This window comes from Ovis canadensis, chromosome 26, assembly GCF_042477335.2.
Source record: "Ovis canadensis isolate MfBH-ARS-UI-01 breed Bighorn chromosome 26, ARS-UI_OviCan_v2, whole genome shotgun sequence".
Classification (NCBI taxonomy): domain Eukaryota; kingdom Metazoa; phylum Chordata; class Mammalia; order Artiodactyla; family Bovidae; genus Ovis; species Ovis canadensis.
The window spans coordinates 35,043,236-35,068,980 of NC_091270.1; the positions used below are offsets into that span (position 1 = coordinate 35,043,236).

A 25,745-nucleotide genomic window follows, 5' to 3' on the forward strand; every position below is an offset into this window, starting at 1 on the left:
AAAATATTTGAAAATTATTTGCAATATTTTTGCAAAAAATATATTGCAACCAAATATTTGAAAGATTGGGAAATTATTGGCTATAAACCACCAGTTTGCATTGATAATTACTTTTGGAATCTTTTTATGGAAGTCAAGAGTTCAAGAAGTATTATTAGATGAAAAAATCTTGTTATATACTAGGGAAAAGTGACTTGGCTCTGCCTAAAGCACTGTACACATTGTCTAATCAACGCTTGACTATGTCTGTGAACTTGAGTATCCCTCACACCTTTATGGAATGTGTTAATTCTTTCACTAGTTTTGTGTACAGTTCAGTTCAGTCACTCAGTCGTGTCCGACTCTTTGTGACCCTATGGACTGTAGCATGCCATGCTTCCCTGTCCATCACCAACTCCCAGAGCTTGCTCAAACTCATGTCCATTGAGTGGGTGATGCCATCCAGCCATCTCATCCTCTGTCATCCCCTTCTTCTCCCACCTTCAATCTTTCCCAGCATCAGGGTCTTTTCTAGTGAGTCAGCTCTTCACTGACACAGTTTTGTGTACAGTTGTGGTTTAGCAAGTTTGTATATTTAGAATAATTTTAAAACTCTTTGACAGTTAAGTCAGTTTCAGTTCAGTTCAGTTCAGTCACTCAGTCGTGTCCAACTCTTTGGGACCCCATGAACTGCAGCACGCCAGGCCTCCCTGTCCATCACCAGCTCCTGGAGTCTACCCAAACTCATGTCCACTGAGTCGGTGATGCCATCCAACCATTTCATCCTCTGTCGTCCCCTTCTCCTCCTGCCCTCAATCTTTCCCAGCATCAGGGTCTTTTCAAATGAGTCAGCTCTTTGCATCAGGTGGCGAAAATATTGGAGTTTCAGCTTCAGCATCAGTCCTTCCAATGAACACCCAGGACTGATCTCCTTTAGAACGGACTGGTTGGATCTCCTTGCAGTCCAAGGGAATCTCAAGAGTCTTCTCCACTTTAAGTCACTTTAGAGTTGCAGAATTCCAGAAGTCATTTTTGAAGTGGGCTTTAATGAAAAATCTATTATATATATAGTGAAAACCAACTGTATGCCAAAACAGTTCCTTTTTAAAAATTTATTTAATTGAAGGATAATTACCGTATTGTGTTGGTTTCTGCCGTACATCAATATGGATCAGCCATGAGTATACATATGGCTCGTCCCTCGTGAGCCTCCCTCCCACCTCCCACCCCATCGTTTAGATTGTTACAGGGCCCCAGTTTGAGTTCCCTGGTCATACTGCAAATTCCCACTGGCACTCTGTTTTACATATGTTAGTATATGGTTCCCTGCTACTCTCCATTCGTCCCACCCTCTCCTTCCTACCCGCCTCCCTGTGTCCATAAGTCTGTTCCCTATGTCTGTGTCTCCACTGCTGCCCTGCAAAGAGGTTCATCACTACCATCTTTCTAGATTCTGTATATATGCATTAATATACAATATTTGTTTTTCTGTTTCTGACTTACTTCACTCCATATAATAGGCTCTAGGTTCATCTATCTCATTAGCGTTGACTCAGATTCATTCCTTTTTATGGCCGAGTCTTAACTCCACTGTGTATATGTACCACAGCTCCTTTATCCAGTCATCTGTCAGTAGGCATCTAGGTTGCTTCCATGTCCTAGCTATTGTATATAGTGCTGCAGTGAGCATTGGGGTGCATGTGTCTTTTTCAAATTTGGTTTCCTGGGGGTTTATGCCCAGTAATGGGATTGTTGCATCAGATGGTGGTTTTATTCCTTGTTTTTTAAGGAATCTCCATACTGTCTTCCATAATGGCTATATCAATTTTCATTCCTACCAACAGTGCACGAGGGTTCCCTTTTCTCCACACCTTCTCCAGAATTTGTTTGTGGATTTGTTTGATGGGGGCCATTCTGACAGATGGGAGGTAATTCCTCATTGTAGTTTTGATTTGCATTTCTCTAATAATGAGTAATCCAAAACTGAAATCTTTATCTCCCTGAGTTGGTTGAAGATGTAGTGGATTCTGTCTCATACGTGGCTTGCTCTTTTTTTATCCATGTCTGTTTGTCCTGAGCTTAGACTTGGCTGGCTGTCTCAGTAAATGAAAGGTTATGTTCTTTCACCTGTAACAATGCAGAATATTTACCAAGCATGTCTGTTCTGAAAGCCTCTTAAGTCTTCCTCCTTGTCCTGGTCTTTTTCCTCACTTGTCCTTGTTTAGTTCTGATATGTCCGGTTTTTCCTGATTTAAATCATTTGTCTGGAAAAGTGGTTCTCAGACTTCACTGTGTAATAAAATAGGCCAGGTTGAAAAGCAGATTTCCATTTCTGACTTGGGTGGCTTGGGATGGAGGTGTCCATTTGTGATGATCATCCCGGTGACTTGATGCAAGTGCTCCCTGGACTACACTCAGACAGCGCACTAGCTTCCAGGATGTTGTTTATTTAATATGTAATATTAAATATTACATATTAAATATTTACACATATATAATATATGTGTAAGACTTAAGAGAGCACAGTAAGAGAATAATACCAGAGAGCTCCAACTGAACTGAGTTCATTCTCATATTTAGGCTTTCAAATAATTTGCAGATCAGTAACTTTGACCTGCCCCCTTGAACTTTGACCCCTGAAAATAAATCATCAGGGAGGACAGGCAGAATAGTATCGGACTCACCTAGAGAATCCCAGGAATGGGAGAGCCTGATGGGCTGCCGTCTATGGGGTCGCAGAGTCGGACACGACTGAAGCGACTTAGCAGCAGAGCAGCACCTTTTTATTAACACTTGTATTAATTTATTATTTTATTAGAATAAAAGAACCTTTATTCTTTTGATTGAAGTGTGATTTCCTTAAAGGCTTAACTCACTTGCCTCGGGCCTGAAGCTTGGAACATTTATGCTGGTTATAGTCAGCCAGACTTTTGACTCAGATCCACTTTTCAAGCCTAAAATGTTTTGATTGGTCCATGGAATGTTTGCTAGTGTGATGATGAGAGCATCTGTTTTGCAGCATGTTGTTGGCCAGTGAGACAGTTGAAAAACAGCAGAGCCTTTTCAAACGTTTTATTGGCAGGGAGAGCCCCAGGCTCCATGGAGGCCCAGCTGGCACCCCTCTCTACTAAGATCTATTGACTGGGCCAGACCTTCATCCTGCATGCAAATCAGATTTCATCAGGACTAATCAGTGCGGGGCGGGGGGGGGGGGGAATATTGGTTTTTGGGTTTTTTTTTACCTACCCTACCTTGCAGACCCTCTTGCTTCCACTAGATAATTAAGCCCTTTTCCTCTGAGGTGTCCAGTGTATGAATGAATGAACTTCTCTTTTAATGCATTTCAAGTTGAGAAAATAGCCACTGCGATCAGGTTCCGTGTTCTGTGCTGCAGGACCTGCATTGAAAAGGGCTGAATGGGTTGAGTTCTAGACCCAGTCTTGCCATGTCCGTTCCCTCTCTCGTCTAGTAGAGTGAGATTTCAGATGATGCCTGTGTTATTAACTCAAGACATGATTATATTACCTGAAATAAGTGTGAAAGCGCTTGGTAAAGGATAAACTGAGTTTTAAAGGGAAGGTGGTATTATGTATGGGAGAATGGATTTGATGGTGCAGGCGGTTTGTGAAAAGAAATTCCTAGTAAGTTGTGATTCGTGGAAGCCTTTTGAAATCAGTTCTTGTCAATTCCTATCATTCCAAGAGCAATCTGAAAGCTCTTTGTTAGCTAATTTTGAAATTTAGAGACAGACCTTTGTCTCTCCCACAGAGCTGCCAGATTTCTTGGTCTTGTGAAAAAGCAGTGCCTCAAAAAAAAAAAAAAAAGAAAAAGAAAAAAAGAAAAAGCAGTGCCTCTGGGGAGCAAAACCTGGGGCTTTCATGTGTAGATGATCTTTCTGCAGATAGTCTGTGAAGACTCACTCTACACAATAGAACACTTTCACTCTGTCCTCACCACACTCTAAGGTTAGCACAGCAGGGGGTATTTAGTACTACCTGGCAAGTCAGGGAACCAATCTGCAGAAAACTGGACATGCCAGTTGTTGATGGGGTAGGTCCCTGCCCTTCTGTAGTTCTGTGGACACCAGCCTCTCCACTAAGTAGCATATTACTTTTTAAAAAGGGCTACTTGGTAATCTCCAATTTTAAGCAGATTAAACCCTAGTTTAAGAGAGTTACCATCATTGTCACATGTCCTAGAAGGGTATCATGAGCAGATTTCCCTTCAAAGAATGATGCAATGAAATAATTGTGCTACTATGACAGAAGGCCATGCCCCCATTGATGGTGCTGGGACGGGGGTACAGGGAAGTAGGTTAAGATAAACATTTCTCTTCTTTTTATACCCAAGTGGTAGCGTATTATACATTCTGTTCTACACCTTGTTTTCTGCTTTGCATTTCTTAAAGATCAGTACACAACGAACTTCCTCAGTCCTTTTTTAAACAGCTGTGAAATTATTTTATTTTTTGAGCATTAGTCCATTATATTATAATGGAATAATTAATTCAACCAATTTCTTCATGGTGGTCATTCGGTTATTTGTAATGTTTTGCTCTTATTTAAAAATATGCTGTAGTAAAGAGCCTCGTATGTCCCTCATTTCGTAGGTGTGGGAGTATATCAGTAAAATAAATTCTTATTACTGCAATTTCTGGGTCAGAGGAATATGTAGTAAACAATGTCAGACAAGCCCAAACTGAGGGACATTCTGTAAAATGCCTGACTCTTCAAACTTGTCAAGATGATGAAAGGCAGGGGAAGACACATTCACAGACTGGAGAAGATGGAGATGGGATGGGTAAATGCAGTGTGCTATCTGGGGTTGGAGCCTGGAACAGAAAGAAAAGGACGCAGCTTGGAGTTTAGTTAATAATTGTGTGCCGGGGTTGGTTTCTTGTGTTAGTCACTCAGTTGTGTGTGACTCTTTGGACTGTAGCCTGCGAGGCTCCTCTGTCCTTGGAATTCTCCAGGCAAGAATACTGGAGTGGGTTGCCCTTTCCTTCTCCCGGGGATCTTCCCAATCCAGGGGTGGAAACTGGGTCTCCTGCATTGCAGGCAGATTCTTTACCATCTGAGCCACCAGGTTAGTTTTGACCAATGTCCTGTCATAATATATGACATCAGCATTAGGGGAAACAAGGAGAGAGGTCTCTGGGAACTATTCTATCCCTGCAGGTTCTCTGAACATCTAAAATTATTCTACAAATGTTCATTCTTAGAAACAGGGGCATTAGTGGAAAAACTGGTGAAATCAGAATAAAGTCTGTAGCAGAGTTAACAGTAATTGCTCCGATGTTAAAACCTTATATTTGATGAATGTCCCGTATTTAATAAGATGATAACATCTGGGAAAGTGAGGTGAGGGGTATACAAGAACTCTTGGTACTGTTTGTACATTTTGTATCAATCTAAAATTATTCCACAGTTATCAGTTTTGTTTTGTTTTTTTTTAAAAAAACACATCTGTCCTGAGAAATGTGTGCTGTTCAAGAAAGGAGTAGACGGTGCCAGAAATAAAAGCAGGTGAGGTGGCCAGAGAGAGACCCGGAGGAGGCAGGAAAGGCTGGATCAAGCATCTCCTGTCCCTGCTGGGTGGGGCAGAGAGGGGAACTTGGCTCAGGGAAGGGGCAGCAGCCACAGCAGTCCTGCTGGAAAGCATCTAGAGAAGGTGTGGGCACACGGCCAGGGGGTGATGTCATCTCGCTTTCCTGTTCTTTCTGTCACGGTATCTACAGGGCATCATGAAACTGTGCGATCTTCTGAGTGACCCTACCTCCGCCTCAGTTTTCTTTTCCGTTTTTCTCTTTCATATTTTATACCCAATTTAGATAAAATTACCCAAAAGTTGGGGAAATTCTATGGCATATAATGTCAAGAACAGTCATATAAGAAAGTGAACTTCTGAAGTGGGTGTGCACCCTATCTGTGGAGGTGTGGGGGTGTGTGTTTCTATCTATCTTCTTTCAATACTAGACAAGCAGGGCTACTTTATCACATTCTGTCAAAGCCCCCCCACCCCCCCCTCCCCGCCCCCACCAGAGTGTCTGTCTTTGAGGACTCTTCAAACCCACTTGAATTGGTGGACTTTTGCAGTGCTAGTAATAGTAACATTTGTTGTATGCCTACTCTAGTTAGGCATCCGGCCAGGCGCTCCCACATATATTTTATTTAATTGTGCAAGGAACACACGAATATTATCTCCATCTTAAAAATAAGGAAATTCAGGCTTAGAAGGTTTGTTTTGTGCAAATCACACAGGAGCTAAGCAGTATGGCTGAGATAAGTATTTTACTCTCATCTATTAAGACATCTTATTTGTGTTCCTGAGATTTAAAATATTTCCAGTTGTCGCAAGATGAAGCCTTCTGTTCAGATACAAAAACTAAGAAAACCTCTGTATCATTTCGAAAGAATACTAACAATTTAGGGCCATGGTTGTGTAATGTTTTTCTCTGTAAACAGTACATTCATCAGTCACCAAAGGGCAACTGGCCTCCATGAGATGGAAATAATACAAGCCTGACCTCTTCCTCTTAGATAAGGCCTCCAGGACCAATTAGGTAACAGCTGGACTTCACCCCTTGGGGTAAACAGCTGAAGGACCATGAGGAAACCAGCTCTGTTGTCAAAGGTATTTCTGGCATTGTGCCTTTTCTAGATGGCATCCAGATAATTGAAAAGGAGAGATTTCAAGCTTTTCACCATTTCTGAAATATTTTTCCCTTGCCCAGTTTTCCACGTGTTAAACTGTCAGGGAAGTGTCTCTCTGTTTTTCCTGTCCTGTCATTGGCCTTGGGTTCTTCTCTGGCCTGCTTCATCTCAGGTTGAAAATGTCAACTTCCAGCTTGTAATGTGGCGACATGCTCTAGGGCCCATCTTGTCAATGAGTTAGTTTCTTTCTTTGTTTCTTGATGCTGAGGAATTTGTTTCTCATTTTAAGGAGTAGATTGCTGCAGGGGCTTTCTCATTTTACCAGCATGTGCAGGATTTCTCTACAGGCAGTGGTCTCGTTGGTGCCCTTCATCATACACATGCTTTTAAAACTCACCTAATAGAATGATTATAACCGCGAGGACAAAGTGTTAGTCACTCAGCTGTGTCCGACTCTTTGTGACCCCATGGACTATAGCCCACCAGGCTCCTGTGTCCATGGAATTCTCTAGACAAGAATACTGCAGTGGGTTGCTGTTCCCTTCTCCATGGGATCTTCCAGACCCAGGGATCACACCCGGGTTTCCTGCATTGCAGGCAGATTCTTTACCATCTGAGCCACCAGGGAAGGACAGAAGGACCACTTTGTAGTGCGTGGATTTTCTGTCCGTGCAGTAACTTCATGAAAACAGTGTCGCCTAAACCTGTGCAAAAACTCCTTGCTTAGTCCAGGTTCTGAGAGCTTTATGTTTGGTTTGGCTGTGTTGGGTAATTGATTGACTTACCGTGAAAGGAATCCTGGAGAATGAGCAGGGAAGGGACAGACGGAGAATAGAAATAAGAGCCCAGGTGGCCTAGGAATCGCTCCTAACCTGTAGGAAGTCCAAGGAGACGTACAGGATGGAAGCTGGAGACCCCCACTCCCCCGACGAGTGTGGGGTGCTAGAGGGGTCCTGAGAACCCTTGATGCAGTGTTGACATGCGTGTCCTTCAGAAAAGAAGTATTCCATGAGTCTTTATGCCAAGTAAATGCTTCCCCAGGAGCCCCGGCCAGTTCACTCAATGCGGAGCCCTTCGTGTGAGACATGGCTTTATGGACCAGCTGCTCCCCACAGCTGCAGGCTGACGTCACCACCTGGGGCCAGGCCTGCCCTGCAACCCCGCTCCCCCGGGGGCTTTCTTCCACTTTCCCCTTCCTTCCCTCCTGGCCTCTTTCACCTCACCCACAGAGGCCAACAAAGTTAAACACTATTTAAGCTTTTTTTTTTTAAAGAGGGAACACCCTGTTCAGCCACCAATGTGAGAAGATTCCCATCTATTTTATTTTCAAGTTAATCATTCAGACTGACAGTCATTTGATGACAAGCAGATGTGTTGAAATCCAGCAGGTGTTACTGTTAACTTCCCCACAGAAGCTCTTCTAGTTTTTGGTCCACATAGACATTTTATCTCAGATACAAGCATTCAGATGAGCCAGAATTTTTGTTTTGTTTTCTTTTGTATTTTGCTGATATGTGAAATCGCAAGGGAATTAAGTCAAAAGGTTGTATGAAGTCAAGAGTTCTCTGACTAGAAAAGCTATTCTTGATGCCTTTGTTGACAGCTTGCAGTATAATTTTCCATCTCCTACTTACATGTGAAGAACCTGGAATTCACACAAGGAGGCTTGTGGCCCTATAATTTGATTTGTATGATTTTGGAAAGGCAGCAGAAATGAATATTGGATTGGCCAAAAAGTTTGTGTTGGTTTTTCCATAAAATCTTACCAAAAACCCAAATGAGTTTTTCGGCCAACTCAGCTTTTAGTTCTTTGGCTGACATTTGTCTCCCTGAATCACTTCTTTGTCCTTTTTTAATTAGTGATGTGAGGAGGGTGTTCTGTAGTAATCAGCATGACCATTATCTTTTAGTAAATTCTTTTAAAGAAAAAAACCACTTCCCACATTTAGTCCCAAGGCGTGATTGTCAGTGAGTGATGTCAACAGTCTATATAGTCTGATCTCCATCTACCTTTTTGACTCTTCTCTCCAACTTTTCTGCCTCGTGAATGTTCTAGCTCCCAAGGGGCACTGTGCAGCCTCTCATCATTGCTCATGTGGAATACCGTTTTCAACCTTAATATCAGTTAGTAGTTCTCACTTTGTTTTTGCTAGTCCTGTTTCCTTTCCCCTTCAGTAAATATTTGTGGGCTTACTTGAATTTTAAGGGTTCTCTTTAGCAGACAGTATGCCTGTCATTGAAAGGTTCCCTAGTGGCCCAGTGGTAAAGAACCCACCTGCCAATGCAGGAGATGCAAGAGACATGGGTTCGATCTCTGAGTCGGGAAGATTCCCAGGAGGAGGAAGTGACAACCCACTCCACTATTCTTGCCTGGAGAATCCCATGGACAGAGGAACCTGGTGAGCTACAGACCATGGGGTCGCAAAGGGTCAGACGGGACTGAGAACACACACATGCTTGTCATTATTTCAGTATGACTTATTTTACTTCTGGAGGAATACTTATGTGGTTCAAGGGCTGGAATTTCTACTGCCATGTGGCATATTCCCAAGAAAACAAGTCTATATGATTGTTCAAAATTCATCCCAGGAGCCAGCCAATTTCCCTTTACTTAGATAGAATAATCATTGATGTAAACCTCCTTTTCTCTGTGAAATAATCTTTTTCCTTCCACCACTCCAGAAATGCATATTCCTTACCAAAATAGAGGTAAGGGTTACTTTATAACAGACTTATCAGTACCCGTTTTGTATGAGTCTGTGGGCACTCTGGGATGTGGAGTACTTCTTATGGGTACGGTAGTGGTACGGTAGTACACCTTTCCCCGTATCTAGTAGGTAAAGGAAGGATGGAAAAGTCCAAACTTCCCGAGAAATGATTTTTTTAACTTTTTATTGGAGTTGACTTATAATGTTGTGTTAGTTTCTGCTGTAAAGCAAAGTGTATCAGTTATACAAATATCCATGCTTTTTTTAGATTCATTGCCCATACAAGTCACTGTATTGAGTAGAGTTCCCGTGCTAAACAGCAGGTTCTCACCAGTTACCTATTTTATATATAGTAGTGTATATATGTTAATCCCAATCTCCAAATGTATCTCCTCTCCTCCAAGTAACCAAAAATTTGTTTTCTGTATCTATGACTCTGCTTCTAGTTTGTAAATATTTGTACCCCTCCTGTTGGTTTTTTTTTTTTAGATTCCACATATAAGTGATATTACATGATATTTACCTTTCTGTGTCTGACTTCACTCAGTATGACAAGGTCTGGGTCCATCCATGTTGCTGCAAATGGTTTTGTTCTTTTTAGCTGCTGAGTAATATTCCACTGTGTATATGCACCACAGCTTCCTTATCCCCTCCTCTGTCAGGGGATACTTGGGCTGCTTCTGTGTGTTGGAGACTATAAATAGTGCTTCAGTGAACACTGGGGTGCATGCATCTTTTTGAATTATGGTTTTCCCTGGGTATATTCTGGGTCATATGGTAGTGATATTTTTAGGGTTTCTTTGTTTTCTTTTTTAAGAAATGTCCATATTGTTCTGTGTGGTGGTTGTGCCATTTTACATTCTCACCAACAGTGTAGGAGGTTCCCTTTTCTCCACACCCTCTCTAGCATTTACTGTCTGCAGATTTTTTTGATGATGGCCATTCTGACTGGTGTGAAGTGATACCTCATGGAAAACTAACAGCATGGCATCTGGTCCCGTTACCATCACTTCATGGCAAATAGATGGGGAAACAATGGAAACAGGGAGAGACTTTATTTTGGGGGACTCCAAAATCACTGCAGATGGTGACTGCAGCCATGAAATTAAAAGACGCTTGCACCTTGGAAGAAAAGCTATGACCAACCTAGACAGCATATTAAAAAGCAGAGCCATTACTTTTCCAACAAAGGTCCATCTAGTCAAAGCTATGGTTTTTCCAGTAGTCATATATGGATGTGAGAGTTGGACTATGAAGAAAGCTTGAGTGCCGGAAAATGGATGCTTTTGAACTGTGGTGTTAGACAAGACTTTTGAGAGTCCTTGGACTGCAAAGAGATCCAACCAGTCCATCCTAAATGAAATCAGTCCTGGGTGTTCATTGGAAGGACTGATGTTGAAGCTGAATCTCCAGTAGTTTGGCCACCTGATGCAAAGAGCTGACTCATTTGAAAAGACCCTGATGCTGGGAAAGACTGAAGGCAGGAGAAGGGGATGACAGAGGATGAGATGGTTGGATGGCATCACCCACTCAATGGACATGGGTTTGAGTAAACTCCGGGAGTTGGTGATGGACAGGGAGGCCTGGCATGCTGCAGTCCATGGGGTCGCAGAGAGTCAGACATGACTGAGCGACTGAACGGAACTGAATAATTAGTGATCTTGAGCATCTTTTCATGTATTTGCTGGCCATCTGTATGTTTTCTTTGGAGAAATGTCTATTTGACTCTTCTGCCTGTTTTGATTGGGTTCATTTGATATTGAACTGCATGAGCTCTTTATGCATTTTGGAGATTAAGCCCTTATTAGTTGCTTTGTTTGCAAGTGTTTTCTCCCATTTCTTTCAGGATTTATTATAGCGTGTGTGGGTATTTATTCATGTGCAAGTTCTGCAAGGTATTGTTAATAATTCTGTTCTGGGTAGTGGTAGTGAAAGGTTAGGATGGTCTGATTTTAAATTACGTGTATCATATTTCTTTGCCTTTTTAAAATGTTAACCTTTCAATTTATTCACATTGTAGTATAGCTTTTCAATGTGTTTTTCCTAAAGTTTTTATGCTCTGGTGATTTGTGTTCCATATAATCTTTTATTTTTCTTACTGTATTTTTGAAGTAATGAGCCTAAATTGGCTCCAATCACATACAAGCTTAAAGTCTGTTTCTCCTTTGTGGTTTTACCTTCTCTGTTTCTTCTCTGTCTCAGCTGCTTCCCCTATGGGTGACCTGCCTTAGACACCTCAGCCAATCAGAGCCTCTTCTCCTTGAGGTCCGTGCACTGATTGGTCACCACACATAAGGGTGCTCTTCACTTGGGAACCTGGCTCTGCCCAAGGACTTCTTATTGCTGATAGACAGTTGGCCTTTTGCTGCCAGAGCCCATTTCCTCTCCTTGCCTTTTACCCTTCAGTTCTGTACTGTTATGGTTGAGAGTCTGGTCCCGAGAGAATTGAGTACTGCTTTCCGAGTCATCACAGCTGTGTGTGAATGTTACGAATGTATGCTGTTTAGCAGGCTGAGTGTCATCTTCCCTTGCCTTTTTCCATCTCTTTTCAGTCACTGTTTCAACCACCTGTGAGAAGTTAGAAAAAGCCAGGAATGAGTTGCAAATAGCTTATGAAGGATTTGTCCAGAAGTTAAACCAGCAGCACCAGACTGATCTAACAGAGCTGGAGAATCGGCTTAAAGAATTTTACACTGGGGAATGTGAAAAGCTTCAGAACATCTACATAGAAGAAGCAGAGAAATACAAAACTCAATTGCAGGAGCAGGTTTGTACTTTTAGAATTAGAACCTGAGCATGTGCTTGGCCATTGCTGTTAATTTGAATTCTAACTGTTGTCTGATGAGGGGCTTCCTATGATGCCCTTCTCTTTGTTGGATGTCTCTTGATGAATTTCATTATAATTTAAATAAATGAAACAATTTTTAAAGTAAATTTTTACAATCAAAGCAATGTATGCATGTTGAGTGAAAGATTGAAAGAAAAAAGATAAAATTTAAACCCTTTAAATTTTTTTAAATTGAAATATAGCTGTATAAGATTATATAAGTTACAGGATTACAGTATAGTGATTCACAATTTTTAAAGGTTGAAAGTGAAAGTTAGTCACTTAGTCATGTGCGACCCCATGGACTGTAGCCCACCAGGCTCATCCATGGGATTCTCCAGACAATAATACTGGAGTGGGTTGCCATTTCCTTCTCCAGGGGATCTTCCCAACAACCCAGGGATCAAAAGTAGATCTCCCATATTGTGGGCAGACTCTTTACTGACTGAGCCACCAGGGAAGGCACTATATAAGTTACAGAATTACAATACGGTGATTCACAAGTTTTAAAGCTTATACTCCAGTTATAGTAGTGTTAGTCGCTCAATAGTGTCTGACTTTTTGGGACCCCACAGACTATAGCCCGCCAGGCTCCTCTATCCATGGGATTCTCCAGTCAAGAATACTGCAGTGGATGGCCATTCCCTTCTCCAGACGATCCTCCTGACCCAGAGCTCAAACCCAGATCTCCTGTATTGCAGGCAGATTCTTTACCACATGAGCTATAAGGACGTCCATGCTCCTGTTACAGTTATTATAAAATACTGGCTATACAGAAAGAGTCACAGAAATAGACAACAAACTTACAGTTACCAAGAGGGGTGGGGGAAGGAGGGTTGGATGAATTGGAAGATTGGGATTCACAATTTTTAAAGATTATAACGTATTTATAGTTATTATAAAGTAGTGACTGCATTCCCCATGTTGTATAATATATCCTTGTAGCTTATCTTATACCTAATAGTTTTTCCCTCTTACTGCCCTGCTCCTGTATTACCTCTCTCCCTTCCCTCTCCCCACTGGTTACCACTAGTTTGTTTTCCATATCTGTGAGTCTGTTTCTTTTTTGTTAAAGTCCCTAGTTTACTGTAATTTTTAGGTTCCACATATAAGTGATATTATATAGTATTTGTCTTTGATTTATTTCACTTAGCATAACACCTTCCAAGGCCATCCGTGTTGCTGCAAATGAAAAACGTCCTTCTTTTTTCAATGCCTCCATGGTATTGCATGGTTTGTGCATATATATACACACAGAAATGTACATATACATACACACACATATATACACACTGAGATGTACATATACATACACACATATATATACACACAGAGATGTACATATACATACACACACAGAGATGTACATATACATACACACGTAAATATACACAGAGATGTACATATACATACACACACATATATACACAGAGATGTACATATACGTACACACGTATATATACACACAGAGATGTACATATACATACACACGTATATATACACAGAGATGTACATATACGTACACACGTATATATACACACAGAGATGTACATATACGTACACACGTATATATACACAGAGATGTACATATACGTACACACGTATATATACACAGAGATGTACATATACGTACACACGTATATATACACACACCCCACATCTTCTTGATCTATTCTGATGGACATTTTGGTTGCTCTCATGTCTTGGCATTTATAAATAATACTGCTATGAACATTGGGATGCATGTATCTTTTCAAATTAATGTTTTTGGAGGTTTTTTTCAGATATATTTTAAAAAATAAAACATCCCTTTATCCTACTACATAGAAATAATCCCTTTGTAAGCATTCTGGTACTACTACAACATTGGTTTGCATTTCTTCTTTCCTTGTTTAATAACCTGTGTTTTTCACTTCATCGTATATCCTAAACCTCTCTTTAATTTCGTTGCTCCCTTTTCATATCAAGCTTTCATTTCAGCTTTGCATGTGCCTGGTAGCCCTTTAGGCTTGAATGCAAGCTAATGTGTCACACCTCCTAATGCTGCCGCCTATTATGCATTCACCTTAGGACTTGATTTTATTGGTAAACTGTTGTTTTGGTTTTTTCTTACAGTTTGACAACTTAAATGCTACCCACGAAACCTCTAAGTTGAAAATCGAAGCAAGCCACTCCGAGAAAATAGAATTGCTAAAGAAGTCCTATGAAAATTCCCTTTCAGGCAAGAATGCTTTTCCTACTAAAATAGAATAAGAGCTCATGGAACAGCGTGGTGTGTTTCCACACAGAAATGATTAATAACTTCCCCTGCAGAGAATGCCCTGTGGTGTTCAGTTTTGGAGAGTTTCTTGGTTTCTTTTTGCATTGTTTATTGGGAGTGGTACATGCCCTTTCCTCTAAGGAGGCAGATAAGAGTTTGTTGTTGTTGTTGTTGTTGTTGTTTTTATAAATGCCAGTCTTTTAGAAAAGAGTGAACTTTTAAGGAACCTTACGGCTTTTTTGGTAGTAGCTGTGCTTGACCACTTCAGATCCTAGGAAGGATCTGTGAGTTTACATCCTGCCTGCAGTGAAGGGCCCATACCAGGCACTTCTGTACACCAGGACTGTTGGGAAAGGTACACGGCACTTGCTGGATTAAAAAATCATTTATTTCATCATTATTAGAAGAGGCAAAGTAAAAGGAAAAGAATACATACTGAGGAAACCAGAATTGAAAGAGACACATGTACCCCAATGTTCGTCACAGCACTGTTTATGATAGCCAGGACATGGAGGCAACCTAGATGTCCATCGGCAGACGAATGGATAAGAAAGCTGTGGTACATATACACAATGGAATGTTACTTAGCCATTAAAAGAATACATTTGAATCAGTTCTAGTGAGGTGGATGAAACTGGAGCCTATTATACAAAGAGTGAAGTAAGCCAGAAAGAAAAACACCAATACAGTATACTAATGCATATATATGGAATTTAGAAAGATGGTAATGATGACCCTACATGCGAGACAGCAAAAGAGACACAAATGTATAGAACAGTCTTTTGGACTCTGTGGGAGAAGGTGAGGGTGGGATATCTGAGAGAATAGCATTGAAACATGTATTTATCATATGTTAAACAGATCGCCAGTCCAGGTTCAATGCATGAGACAGGGTGCTCAGGGCTGGTGCACTGGGATGTCCCAGAGGGATGGGATGGGGAGGGAGGCGGGAGTGGGGTTCAGGATGGGGAACACATGTACACCCATGGCTGATTCATGTCAATGTATGGCAAAACCAATACAATATTATAAAGTAATTAGTCTCCAATTAAAATAAATAAATTAAAAAAAGAAATTATCAAAACTGAAAAAAAAAGGAAAAGAATAAGAAGCCTTTTTTTTTTTTTACAGAACATAAGTGCCCATGTAGCTAAAGCTCTTGCACTGAACCTTTGCATCTACAGAGAAATATCTGGACATGTGGTGGGAACTGGGCCTTCTCACCAGAAAAACAGATGTGTTGTGTGAGGTCAGCAATGAGAACATGTGGAATGACTGGCCCAGGGTAGATGTTAGTGAACACTGGGTTTCTTCCTTTCTGTTGGAGATGGGTTTACTCTGAGGCTTCTGTTTGCTTCAGGAAGAGCAACTAGAACAGAGCACAGAGACTCAGCCCAGGAACCTGAAGGCATGCTCTACATTCCCTGAGGTTTTTTGGCCCCTCTGAGCCTCTATGTTCTCATCCATGAAAGGGGAATTAGCTGCCCTACTCACCTCATGGGCTAATTTGATACCAAGTAGCTTAATTTATACGAAAGTACCATACAAATGTAAAGTAACATAGGTAGAGTGCCTCCTAGTCAACTCTTATATCCACGTGCTTTAATGTATGTAGACGAATGCAGTGATCTCATAGGGTGGTATTGACTCAAAAATCACTTCTTTCCAGAAATCAAGAAAAGCCATGAAATGGAAAAGAAATCCCTCGAGGATCTGCTTTACGAGAAGCAGGAATCACTAGAGGTAGGTAATCTCAGTCTCTAACGCACACACACCCGGTCATCAGTCTTGAGGCTTGTGTGGTTTTGGTATGTTTCTCTGCACATCTGCCACGTTGCTGGTGCCAGCTTGTTTACTCATGCTCCACATTTCGTTGTTTGGGTTTCAGAAACAAATCAGTGATCTGAAGAGTGAAAATGATGCTTTAAATGAAAAGTTGAAATCAGAAGAACAGAAAAGAGTATCAAGAGAGAAAGCAAATTTAGTAAGTCGTGTATGCTCTCCCATCACTATTGAATTTTCCTTCTGTTCAACTGTCTCTTAGAGTCAATTAAGTATTCAGCAGCTAGAGAAATAGTATGGGTTTGGAGTCCTTTACATAGCCTGCAGTATGCTTTTTCAACTGTATACTGTGGCTTCTTTAGTTACTAGTAGTTTGTTTTTTTTTTTAATTCTAAAAACTGACGTAACAGATGAAATCCAATATATTGCTAGTGATCTATGCTAATGGGCTTCCCTGGTGGCTCAGACGGTAAAGTGTCTGCCCACAATGCGGGAGACCTGGGTTCGATCCCTGGGTCGGGAAGATCCCCTGGAGAAGGAAATGGCAACCCACTCCAGTACTCTTGCCTGGAAAATTCCATGGACAGAGGAGTCTTGTAAACTACAGTCCACAGGGTCGCAAAGAGTCGGGCACAACTGAGTGACGTCACTTCACTTCACTTCTTCTATGCTAATACCTTCAGAAAGATAGGAGAAGCCTCAGTTAGGGTCAGAGTGTTTTATGTGAAGACTTCACTTTAAAAAAAAATTAACTTGCTATATTGGGATATACTTTATATACCACAATAGTCATTCTTAAAAAAAAAAAAAGGCAGATCAGCAGTTCACAAGTTGTGCCTTGGTCACCAGGATCTAATTCCACTTTCATCACCGCCCCCCAAAGAAACCCTCCAGCTATTAACTCATCCTTCCCCACACCACCCCCCCCAAAATAAAACCAAACGCAAACTCCCCAGCCCTCCAGGCTCACCAGTCTCCTTTCCATCTCTATGGAAGTGCCTGCTCTGGACATTTCACTGAAATGGAGCCATGCTGCACGTGGCTCTCTCTGTATGGCCTCTTTCCCTCCGCTTTTGTTTTCAGTGTTCGTGCATAGTGTAACAGGTACAGACATTTCATTCCTTTTTCTGGCTGAACAGTATTTCACTGTATGGCTAATCCTCACTTTTGAAAAACATGAATTTCTCTGGCAAACTTAACTTTCTCTTCCAACTTGTATCCTTACTTCTCTGCATCCTCCCAACTTTTTTGGGGTCCCTCAGTGAGCTCTGTGAAGCGGTCCCCACGGGCACCTTCCCTGATTCCCCCTAAGGGTTGCCCCAGAGCGTTAACTACTGTCCAGAGGAAAGTGCTGATGATTGACACACCATCACCACTGACTGCTTGTCTGAGGAATTCCCTCATTTAACATCTGATCAAAGGACTGTGCGCTGTTAACTTGTATCATAGGTTAACTTGTATTCAGGGTTCACTTGAATTTCCATAATTAAGGCCAAGGAGTCAGGGAATCCACCATAGTGGTGTTCTCTCTCAGTCTGTTCTTCCCTTACATAGGATTTATCTTGGATAGAATTTTCACAATGTATGCATCCTATGCCATGTAGGTGCTGGGATGTCACTCACTAACAGGGCATTATTTTGCCCTAGGACAGCCAGGTCAACACATGCCTACCATGGCAAACATCCGAAAGACTCAGGACGTGATTGCCATTTCTGTTGTTTGCCAGAGAGCCCTATAAACACACTGCCCGCGTATTTCCCACTGACTTAGGTTAGAGCGAACGATCATTCACTGTTCTCCCTCCAAACATACTCTGCAGCCAGAATTCTGTTTTGTATTGTAAGCTACGGCTTTCCTCTTACTTCCATAAAATATTTGATGCTATCAATATTTTTTTTAACATATTAAGTTACTCATGAGTGAGTGAGAATGTTTTCAAATGTGGAATGCATCATATCGTTTTTAAGACCAAAGACTTTGAGATGGAAGCCATCTTATCTTAACCCTTCTTTTTAGCTCTTTCTTTGAACCTGTGAAAGAAGGTCAGTGTCTCTTGCCACTTGTTTAATTTCTAAATCTAATCAAAGATGTCTTTATATGAAGAACGTGAGCCATGCAGTCATGTTCAATTGATCAGTCAGAGCCATATCCTGCTGTGTCTTTTCCAGAAAAACCCTCAGATCATGTATCTGGAGCAAGAGTTAGAAAGCCTGAAAGCCGTGTTGGAGATCAAGAATGAGAAGCTGCGCCAACAGGACGTCAAGTTAATGAAGATGGAGAAACTGGTAAGTTTAATGTGGAGCCTTATGGAGCGTGGTAACACCTGAGGCCTCTGAGCTAGATCCATGGGGTGGTCTTCGTGTCTAGAGATGTTTGGAAACATAGGAAAGGTAAAAGAGATTACATTTTCTTTTCTATGTTAGCTTAAGGCTTATTCATTGCTGCCTTCTGCAACAGTTTTTTGTTCCCTGCCCCCCGCACCCCCATCCCAAGGAACATGCAAAAGGAGCAGTCAGTGTTTAGAAAAATAACAACAAAGGTCATTCATATCCGTGGCCTGGGGATAGCCACCTGCATAAAAACAATGTTTAAATAATGTAAAAGTGGTTATTTAATATACCACCAGCTCAAGGGCCAGAGAAGGCAATGGCACCCCACTCTAGTACTCTTGCCTTGAAAATCCCATGGGCGGAGGAGCCTGGTAAATTGCAGTCCATGGGGTCGCTAAGAGTCAGACACGACTGAGCGACTTCACTTTCACTTTTCACTTTCATGCATTGGAGAAGGAAATGGCAACCCGCTCCAGTGTTCTTGCCTGGAGAATCCCAGGGACGGGGGACCCTGGTGGGCTGCCGTCTATGGGGTCGCACAGAGTCAGACACGACTGAAGTGACTTAGCAGCAGCAGCAGCAGCTCAAGGGCTTTCTTATGCTCAAATCAGTTGTGTCCTTAATCCCCTCAGAGCAATTCAATCTTGCTAAATATCTAAATTCTTCATCTTGCTTCATGGGAATTACACTGTGATAAAAGAATTGCACATTTATACAATTAACCTGGTTGGACAAGTAGGCAGTGCTATGAAAAACAGGAATAAAGTTTAGTTTGTGCCCTCCAGGACAGACAATTGACATCAGCGTGTGGGGAGTCCATCCAGGGCTTTGTGGGAGGTTGTCCCTTCTCCCCCTAACTGTGGGTGACTCAGTGTTGAGTAGGTGCCTCAGTCAAACCCAAACCAGCCCTGGACAAGAGGGAGCATGGAAGGCGCTCGTTACTCATTGTTTTGTTTGTTTGTTTTTGCTGTTTGGTTTTCTTCTAGAGACTTACCTTTCAAGGGAGGTAAGAGCTAACCCCCATGTGGATACATGGATGCTCTGAATTACCAGGAAAGCTTGTTTTTGTAAAGGAAGGAAGGAGCTCATGGTCTCTAATGGCCCCAACCTGGTATATACCAGCTTCTGCCAGATGGACAGACCTCCCTGATCGTCCCGTGCCTGCCCATGTGGCCGCCAGCACTGACTCAGATAATCCTGTTAATAGCTGGTTGTCCCATATGCTGCCACTCACACATCAAAACTTTTCAAGCCCTCATGTGCAGTAAGATCTGACTCCGCTGTAAATTACTCGTCCGTCTTCATTTTCGTTGATCCACTAGTATTTCTGTCCCTTGCCGTGGTCAGCTTGGCATGGTGAATATGCAGAAGGAGGGGTTGCTATGATGACAGATAAGCCCCCTGTTACCTTGTTTATTTGTAACCTCCACGCCTTTGTCAAAAATAAGACACGTAGAAACCAAAGAGGCTTTCTCCATTTAAAAAAATAATAATAATAACTATCCCTGCTGATCATTAGCTCTGAGAACTGGTTCCCAGGGCTAGTTTCCTCTCCAGTAAAACGAGGAATTGAAGAGATACTATTTTAAGGCCAATCACTACCCAGTATTTAATCTCAGATTTTCTCACCTTGTGTTTTTATCTTGTATTCCTTTATACTTCCTGGAAATTCCAAGGCTCCCTCTATTTTACATGTTAGTCACATTTGGGGGATATTTCACCTGGTTGGCTTGTCCTAAGTTTTTTCTGGATAATAAGATGGTGGTGGTGGGAATGTAAATTGGTACAGTCACTATGGAGAACAGTATGGAGGTCCCTTAAAAAACTGAAACTGCAGTTTCAGTTTTTTATGACCTAGCAATCCCACTCCTGGGCATATGCCCTGAGAAAAACCACAATGCAAAAAGACATGTACCCCAGGGCTCATTGCAGCACTATTTACAACAGCAACCTAAATATCCATCAACAGATGAGTGGATAAAGAAGATGTGGTACGTACATACAATGGAATAGTACCTCTGCCATACAAAGGAATGAAACTGGGTCATCTGTAGAGATGGGAATGGACCTTGAGTCTGTCACACAGAGTGAAGTGGGTCAAAAAGAGAAAAACAAAGACGGTGTATTAATGCATATATGTAGAATCTAAAAATATGGTAACGAACTTACCTGCAGGGCAGGAATAGAGACACAGACGTAGAGAATCGACCTGTGGACCCAGGAGGGGAGGGGAGGATGCACTGAGAGAGTACACCGACATACACACGCTACTGTGTGTGAAACAGATCGCTCACAGGAAAGCTGCATAGCATAGGGAGCCCAGCTCGGTGCCCAGCGATGACCCAGAGAGCTGGAAATCTGAGGAAGGCTCAAGAGGAAGGGGATATACGTACACAGATAGCTGCTTCACATTGTTGTACAGCAGAAGTGAACAACACTGTAAAGCAATTATACTCCAATTAAAAAAAAACAAAAACCAAAAACACCAGCACTGCAGAGTTGAAATGAGAGTAGCTTAGTCACAGGCAGCAGTGACAAGGACTTAGCACAAAGTTGGACAGAGCTGTGATGTCTCCTCCAAGAGGGTAATGAAATCTTACCTTCGGAAAGTGAGCAGGAGTGTATTCAGCTCTTCATCATTAGCTGATCCAGTGTCTTCTGGGCTTTTCTCCTTCAATCTCGCAGATCAGTTTGCTTGCCTGTTGTCCTTCCCAGGCTAAACTTTCAAGGAAAATAAACATGTCTTTAGTTCAGCTAAGGAGGGGTGCCTTTTGTCATGCGCTTCTTTGTTTTGAGGCTCCACAGAGCTCTGTGGATTGCACCCTGTGGCCACTCAGAGGGACATGCTGACAAGTCACCAGGAAACCATGATTAAGGGCGTGTTAAACACTGCCACGAACTGAGTTTTCATCGAATGTGGGATTTTTTTTCTTTTTTTTCCCCCCAAATTGACCATAAGAATCTGTAGGGTCTTTGATAAATGTTGGCTGCCTGGCCAACAGTTTCACCGTGAAACTGAGAGGGGCACAGCCTCCAAGGGCAGGGCACCAGTTCTTGGGAATTCTAAAACAGCGTGACCTTGAACAAATCAGTAACCCCTGGGGGGGTGTGTGTTTTCACATGCTCCGGCATACATTTGAAAAGTAATATCCGTGTGCTCTGTTTTGCTGCAGTAGATTCGTTTTTGCAGTGCACCAGTGTAGAGACGTTCAACGTATGATTCAACTTTGCTGAATTAAGAGTAGCCATTGACCTATATACGTTACCATGTGTAAAACAGCTAATGGGAAGCAGGGAGCTCAGTTCAGTGCTCTGCGATGACCTAGAGGAGTGGGATGGGAGATCCAGGGGGAGGGGATATCTGTATACATACAGCTGATTGGCTTCGTTGTATAGCAGACACTAATACAACATCGTAAAGCAATTATACTCCAATAATAAATTTTTTAAATAAAATAAAAATACTGTTAACCTTGAAAAGAATTAAAAAAAAAAACTTTCCTAAATTAAATCTCTGTAGTCTACACTGGTGTCAGGAAGGTACCTCACAGAATCAGGGGCCTTATGTAATTTTTAATGTATGAATGTTGACACTCTCGTTTATGCCAAGGTGGACAATAACACAGCGCTGGTAGACAAACTGAAGCGATTCCAGCAGGAGAATGAAGAACTAAAAGCTCGGATGGACAAGCACATGGCAATTTCAAGGTAACAATGCCACTGTCCTGTTTGCCCCGAGCTCCTTCCTGCCTCAGACATGAACACTGAGTGTTCCTTTCTTAGCACGGTCCACTCCTGTCCCTCCTGGACTGAAGCGAGTGGTTAGAGGTTCTGATTTCTGCCTGGGAAATGACTGCAGCCCATTGCACCTTCACTTACCCAAGGGGCCTAGACCAAAGGCTGAGTCCTCAGCGGGCATGCCTTCCCTTTCCAGGGAAACCTGGCTGATGGAAGTGGAGAATGCCCTCAGAGAAGGATCATCACAATAGCAAACAAACCCCAAGCAGGAAACAGCCCCCGCCCTGGCCCCCACCACCTATGAGGGTCCTGAGACACATAGCCTGCCTGTGGGTGCGTTATTAGGTCTACTATGAAACTGCCTCAACGTATAGCTTTTCCCTTGGCTCCAGCTCACACTTCCCTGTTCCTCTGCCAGCCCAGCCTGTGTACAGCAATTGCTTTCATTCCAGAGATCATCTGGGGGCTCTCAAATTTAAACCAGTAAGAATTTTGTTTCAGCTTCTTAAAAAAAAAAAAAAAAGACTCACATGATTTCTGGCTCCTTTCTGTCTGCCAGGCAACTTTCCACGGAGCAAGCGGTCCTGCAGGAGTCGCTGGAGAAGGAGTCCAAGGTCAACAAGCGCCTCTCCATGGAGAACGAGGAGCTGCTCTGGAAGCTCCACAATGGGAACCTGTGCAGCCCCAAGAGGTCCCCCACGTCCCCCGCCGCCCCCTTCCAGTCGCCTCGGAACTCCGGCTCCTTCCCCAGCCCCAGTGTCTCTTACCCAGAAGACCTTCCTGGGAGCCAGAGAGAGACAGACAGCATCTCTGCAGGACTGACCCCGCCCGCAACTGCGCACCACCCGCCCTAGAAGTGGGAAGCCATGGCCCGAACCGGCTCCTCCCACGTGAGGCCGGACTCCAGAGGAAGGCGTCCGACCCAGTCCAAAGATGCTATGGGAACGGATCTACACGGACACTGTCGCACAAAGCACTTACAGAGCGGGAAAAACCTTGGTCATTGCCTTTTTCACCTATGGGTAAAGGGGAAAACTCTCAGGGGCCTGTTAAGATAAAGATTTATATAACCTTTGTAACCTTATATAACCTTTGTAATTTATATAACCTTCACCAGACACCTTCTCGTGATTTTTCTTTTGGTCTGACTGGGGCTGTGTGGATGGAGCAGATGGACCCGAGTGTCGTGTGTTGGACACTGCCTCCCTTGGTGTGTGTTGAGCTGAGCACCTCTGGAGACGTGTTCGTCAAGCAGTCGTCAGTGTAGACATCTCTGCAGAAGCCATAGAAGGAAGAGCAATAGTTGCTGGAGTTGGCCGAGCTGACCGGTAGTAAAGAATCCTAACTCCAGGTGGGGAAGAGGGGGCCACAGCAACAACTCTGACTTGCCCGGGTCTGTACCTTCTCTGCATCCCTTTGAGTAACTTGTTGGCAGCTTTTCAGTGTTCAGCTGTGTCAGTCGAAACTAGCTAATTTTTTTTTAACTTACCCACGTGAACGTGAAATACTACAATCCATTTTCTCAGGCTATGAGCAAATGCAGAACCCTAAGGAGTCAGACACGACTGAGCAACTGAACTGAACTAAATTTTGCTTGAAAAAAAAGAAAAAATCTGGATAGAGAAAGAGCAGTACCCATGGATTGCTCTCTGCCTTATTTTTAGCTTGATCTGAGCTGTTCTCAGTGATTTCAACTGGCTTCTTCTCTTCCATCCCCATCTCCTCCCTCCCCCATCCAGAGCCACAAAAGCAAACCTTCCACCTCCTTCCTACTTTTCTCTGGGCAAAGTATGCTTTGCCAAAGCCAGCTCATCTTCAAGGTGCTGAACACTTTTCCAAATAAACCAGGGCCTGGTTCCAAAGTACAAATTTGGGGACATCCTAGAGAGATTAAAAAGCAAAACAGGGTCAATAGCTGACAGAACTGGGAAAGACAGGATTCGGTACTTATGGATGACTAGAAGCACCTTGCTAATAGAGCAGGCTGGGGAGATAATGCTAAATTTTCACTTACCTTTGAGGAATCTCCTCTCCTGGGGAAGACAGCAGAATGGCCAGCCGGTGAGAGGAAAATGTGGCTTGTCCAGCTCTTCTCCAAGTTGCATTTCAGTCTCTCTTCAAAACATCACTTATTACCTCCCCCAGTTCTAATACGTTGGGGGAAGTAGAAGGAAAAACTGTGGCTTTTTTCTCTCTCCCTGCATGTGTCAAGCTTGTGCGGTCAGTATTTACCAATCAGCACAGCTGACATTCAATGCCTTTACAAATAACCCCTATAGTAAAGAACAGGTTCAGGCCACTAGAGGTGGATCTTTGAGTTGTCACTTACACATACACTACAAAGCAGTGCTCAGATTTCTGCAAGCCAGGCTTCAACAGTACGTGAACCATGAACTTCCAGATGTCCAAGCTGGATTTAGAAAAAGCAGAGGAACCAGAGATCAAATTGCCAACAACTGTTAGATCATCGAAAAAGCAAGAGGGTTCCAGAAAAACATCTACTGCTTCATTGACTATACTAAAGCCTTCAACTGTGTGGATCACAACAAACTATGGAAAATTCTTAAAGAGATGGGAGTGCCTGACTACCTTACCTGCCTCCTAAGAAATCTATATGCAGGTCAAGAAGCAACAGTTAGAAGTGGACATAGAACAACAGACTGGTTCCAAATTGAGAAAGGAGTATGTCAAGGTTGTATATTGTCACCCTGCTTATTTAACTTCTATGCAGAGTATATCATGTGAAATACCAGGCTGGATGAAGCACAAGCTGGAATCAAGATTGCCAGGAGAAATATCAATAATCTCAGATATGCAGATGACACCACCCTTATGGCAGAAAGCAAAGAACTAAGCCTCTTGATGAACATGAAAGAGGAGAGTGAAAAAGTTGGCTTAAACCTCAACATTCAAAAAAATCATGGCATCTGGCCCCATTACTTCATGGCAAATAGATGGGGAAACAATGGAAACAGTGACTTTATTTTGGGGAGCTCCAAAATCACTTCAGATGGTGACTGCAACCATGAAATTAAAAGATGCTTGCTCCTTGGAAGGAAAGCTATGACCAACCTAGACAGCATATTAAAAAGCAGAGCCATTACTTTGCCTACAAAGGTCAGTCTAGTCAAAGCTATGGTTTTTCCAGTAGTAGAGGTATGGATGTGAGAGTTGTACCATAAAGAAAGCTGAGTGCCAAAGAATTGATGCTTTTGAACTGTGGTGTTGGAGAAGACTCTTGAAAGCCCCTTGGAGTGCAAGGAGATCCAACCAGTCAATCCTAAAGGAAATCAGTCCTGAATATTCATTGGAAGGACTGGTGCTGAAGCTGAAGCTCCAATACTTTAGCCACCTGAGCCAAAGAACTGACTCATGTGAAAAGACCCTGATGCTGGGAAAGACTGAAGGCAGGAGGAGAAGGGGATGACAGAGGATGAGATGGTTAGATGGCATTACTGACTCGATGG

The 25,745-nt window shown here is 42.6% G+C and overlaps 1 protein-coding gene and 1 long non-coding RNA gene across 12 annotated transcripts in view; one reads left to right on the forward strand and one right to left on the reverse strand.

Moving 5' to 3' along the window:
- MTUS1 (microtubule associated scaffold protein 1) overlaps nt 1-23,396 on the forward strand; it is a 190,561-nt gene extending 167,165 nt beyond the window's left edge. For all 10 annotated transcript variants that reach the window (XM_069573316.1, XM_069573322.1, XM_069573320.1 and 7 more), the window contains 7 exons: nt 11,893-12,107; nt 14,283-14,388; nt 16,097-16,170; nt 16,316-16,411; nt 18,379-18,495; nt 22,151-22,248; nt 22,838-23,396. In XM_069573316.1, coding sequence (XP_069429417.1) covers nt 11,893-12,107; nt 14,283-14,388; nt 16,097-16,170; nt 16,316-16,411; nt 18,379-18,495; nt 22,151-22,248; nt 22,838-23,132 — 1,001 coding nt within the window. In that variant the 3' untranslated portion in view covers nt 23,133-23,396. The remainder of the gene's footprint in view (nt 1-11,892; nt 12,108-14,282; nt 14,389-16,096; nt 16,171-16,315; nt 16,412-18,378; nt 18,496-22,150; nt 22,249-22,837) is intronic.
- On the reverse strand, nt 10,380-24,892 carry LOC138431120 (uncharacterized). Of its 2 annotated transcripts, none has more exons than XR_011253537.1 (3): nt 22,809-24,892; nt 21,141-21,261; nt 10,380-11,908 (listed from the first exon to the last, which is right to left on the reverse strand). It is a non-coding gene; the product is annotated as an uncharacterized lncRNA (long non-coding RNA). The 2 variants fall into 2 exon arrangements; XR_011253538.1 differs by having other exon boundaries at nt 11,425-11,908; nt 21,141-21,256; nt 22,809-24,643.
- Nucleotides 24,893-25,745: the final 853 nt, after the last annotated feature.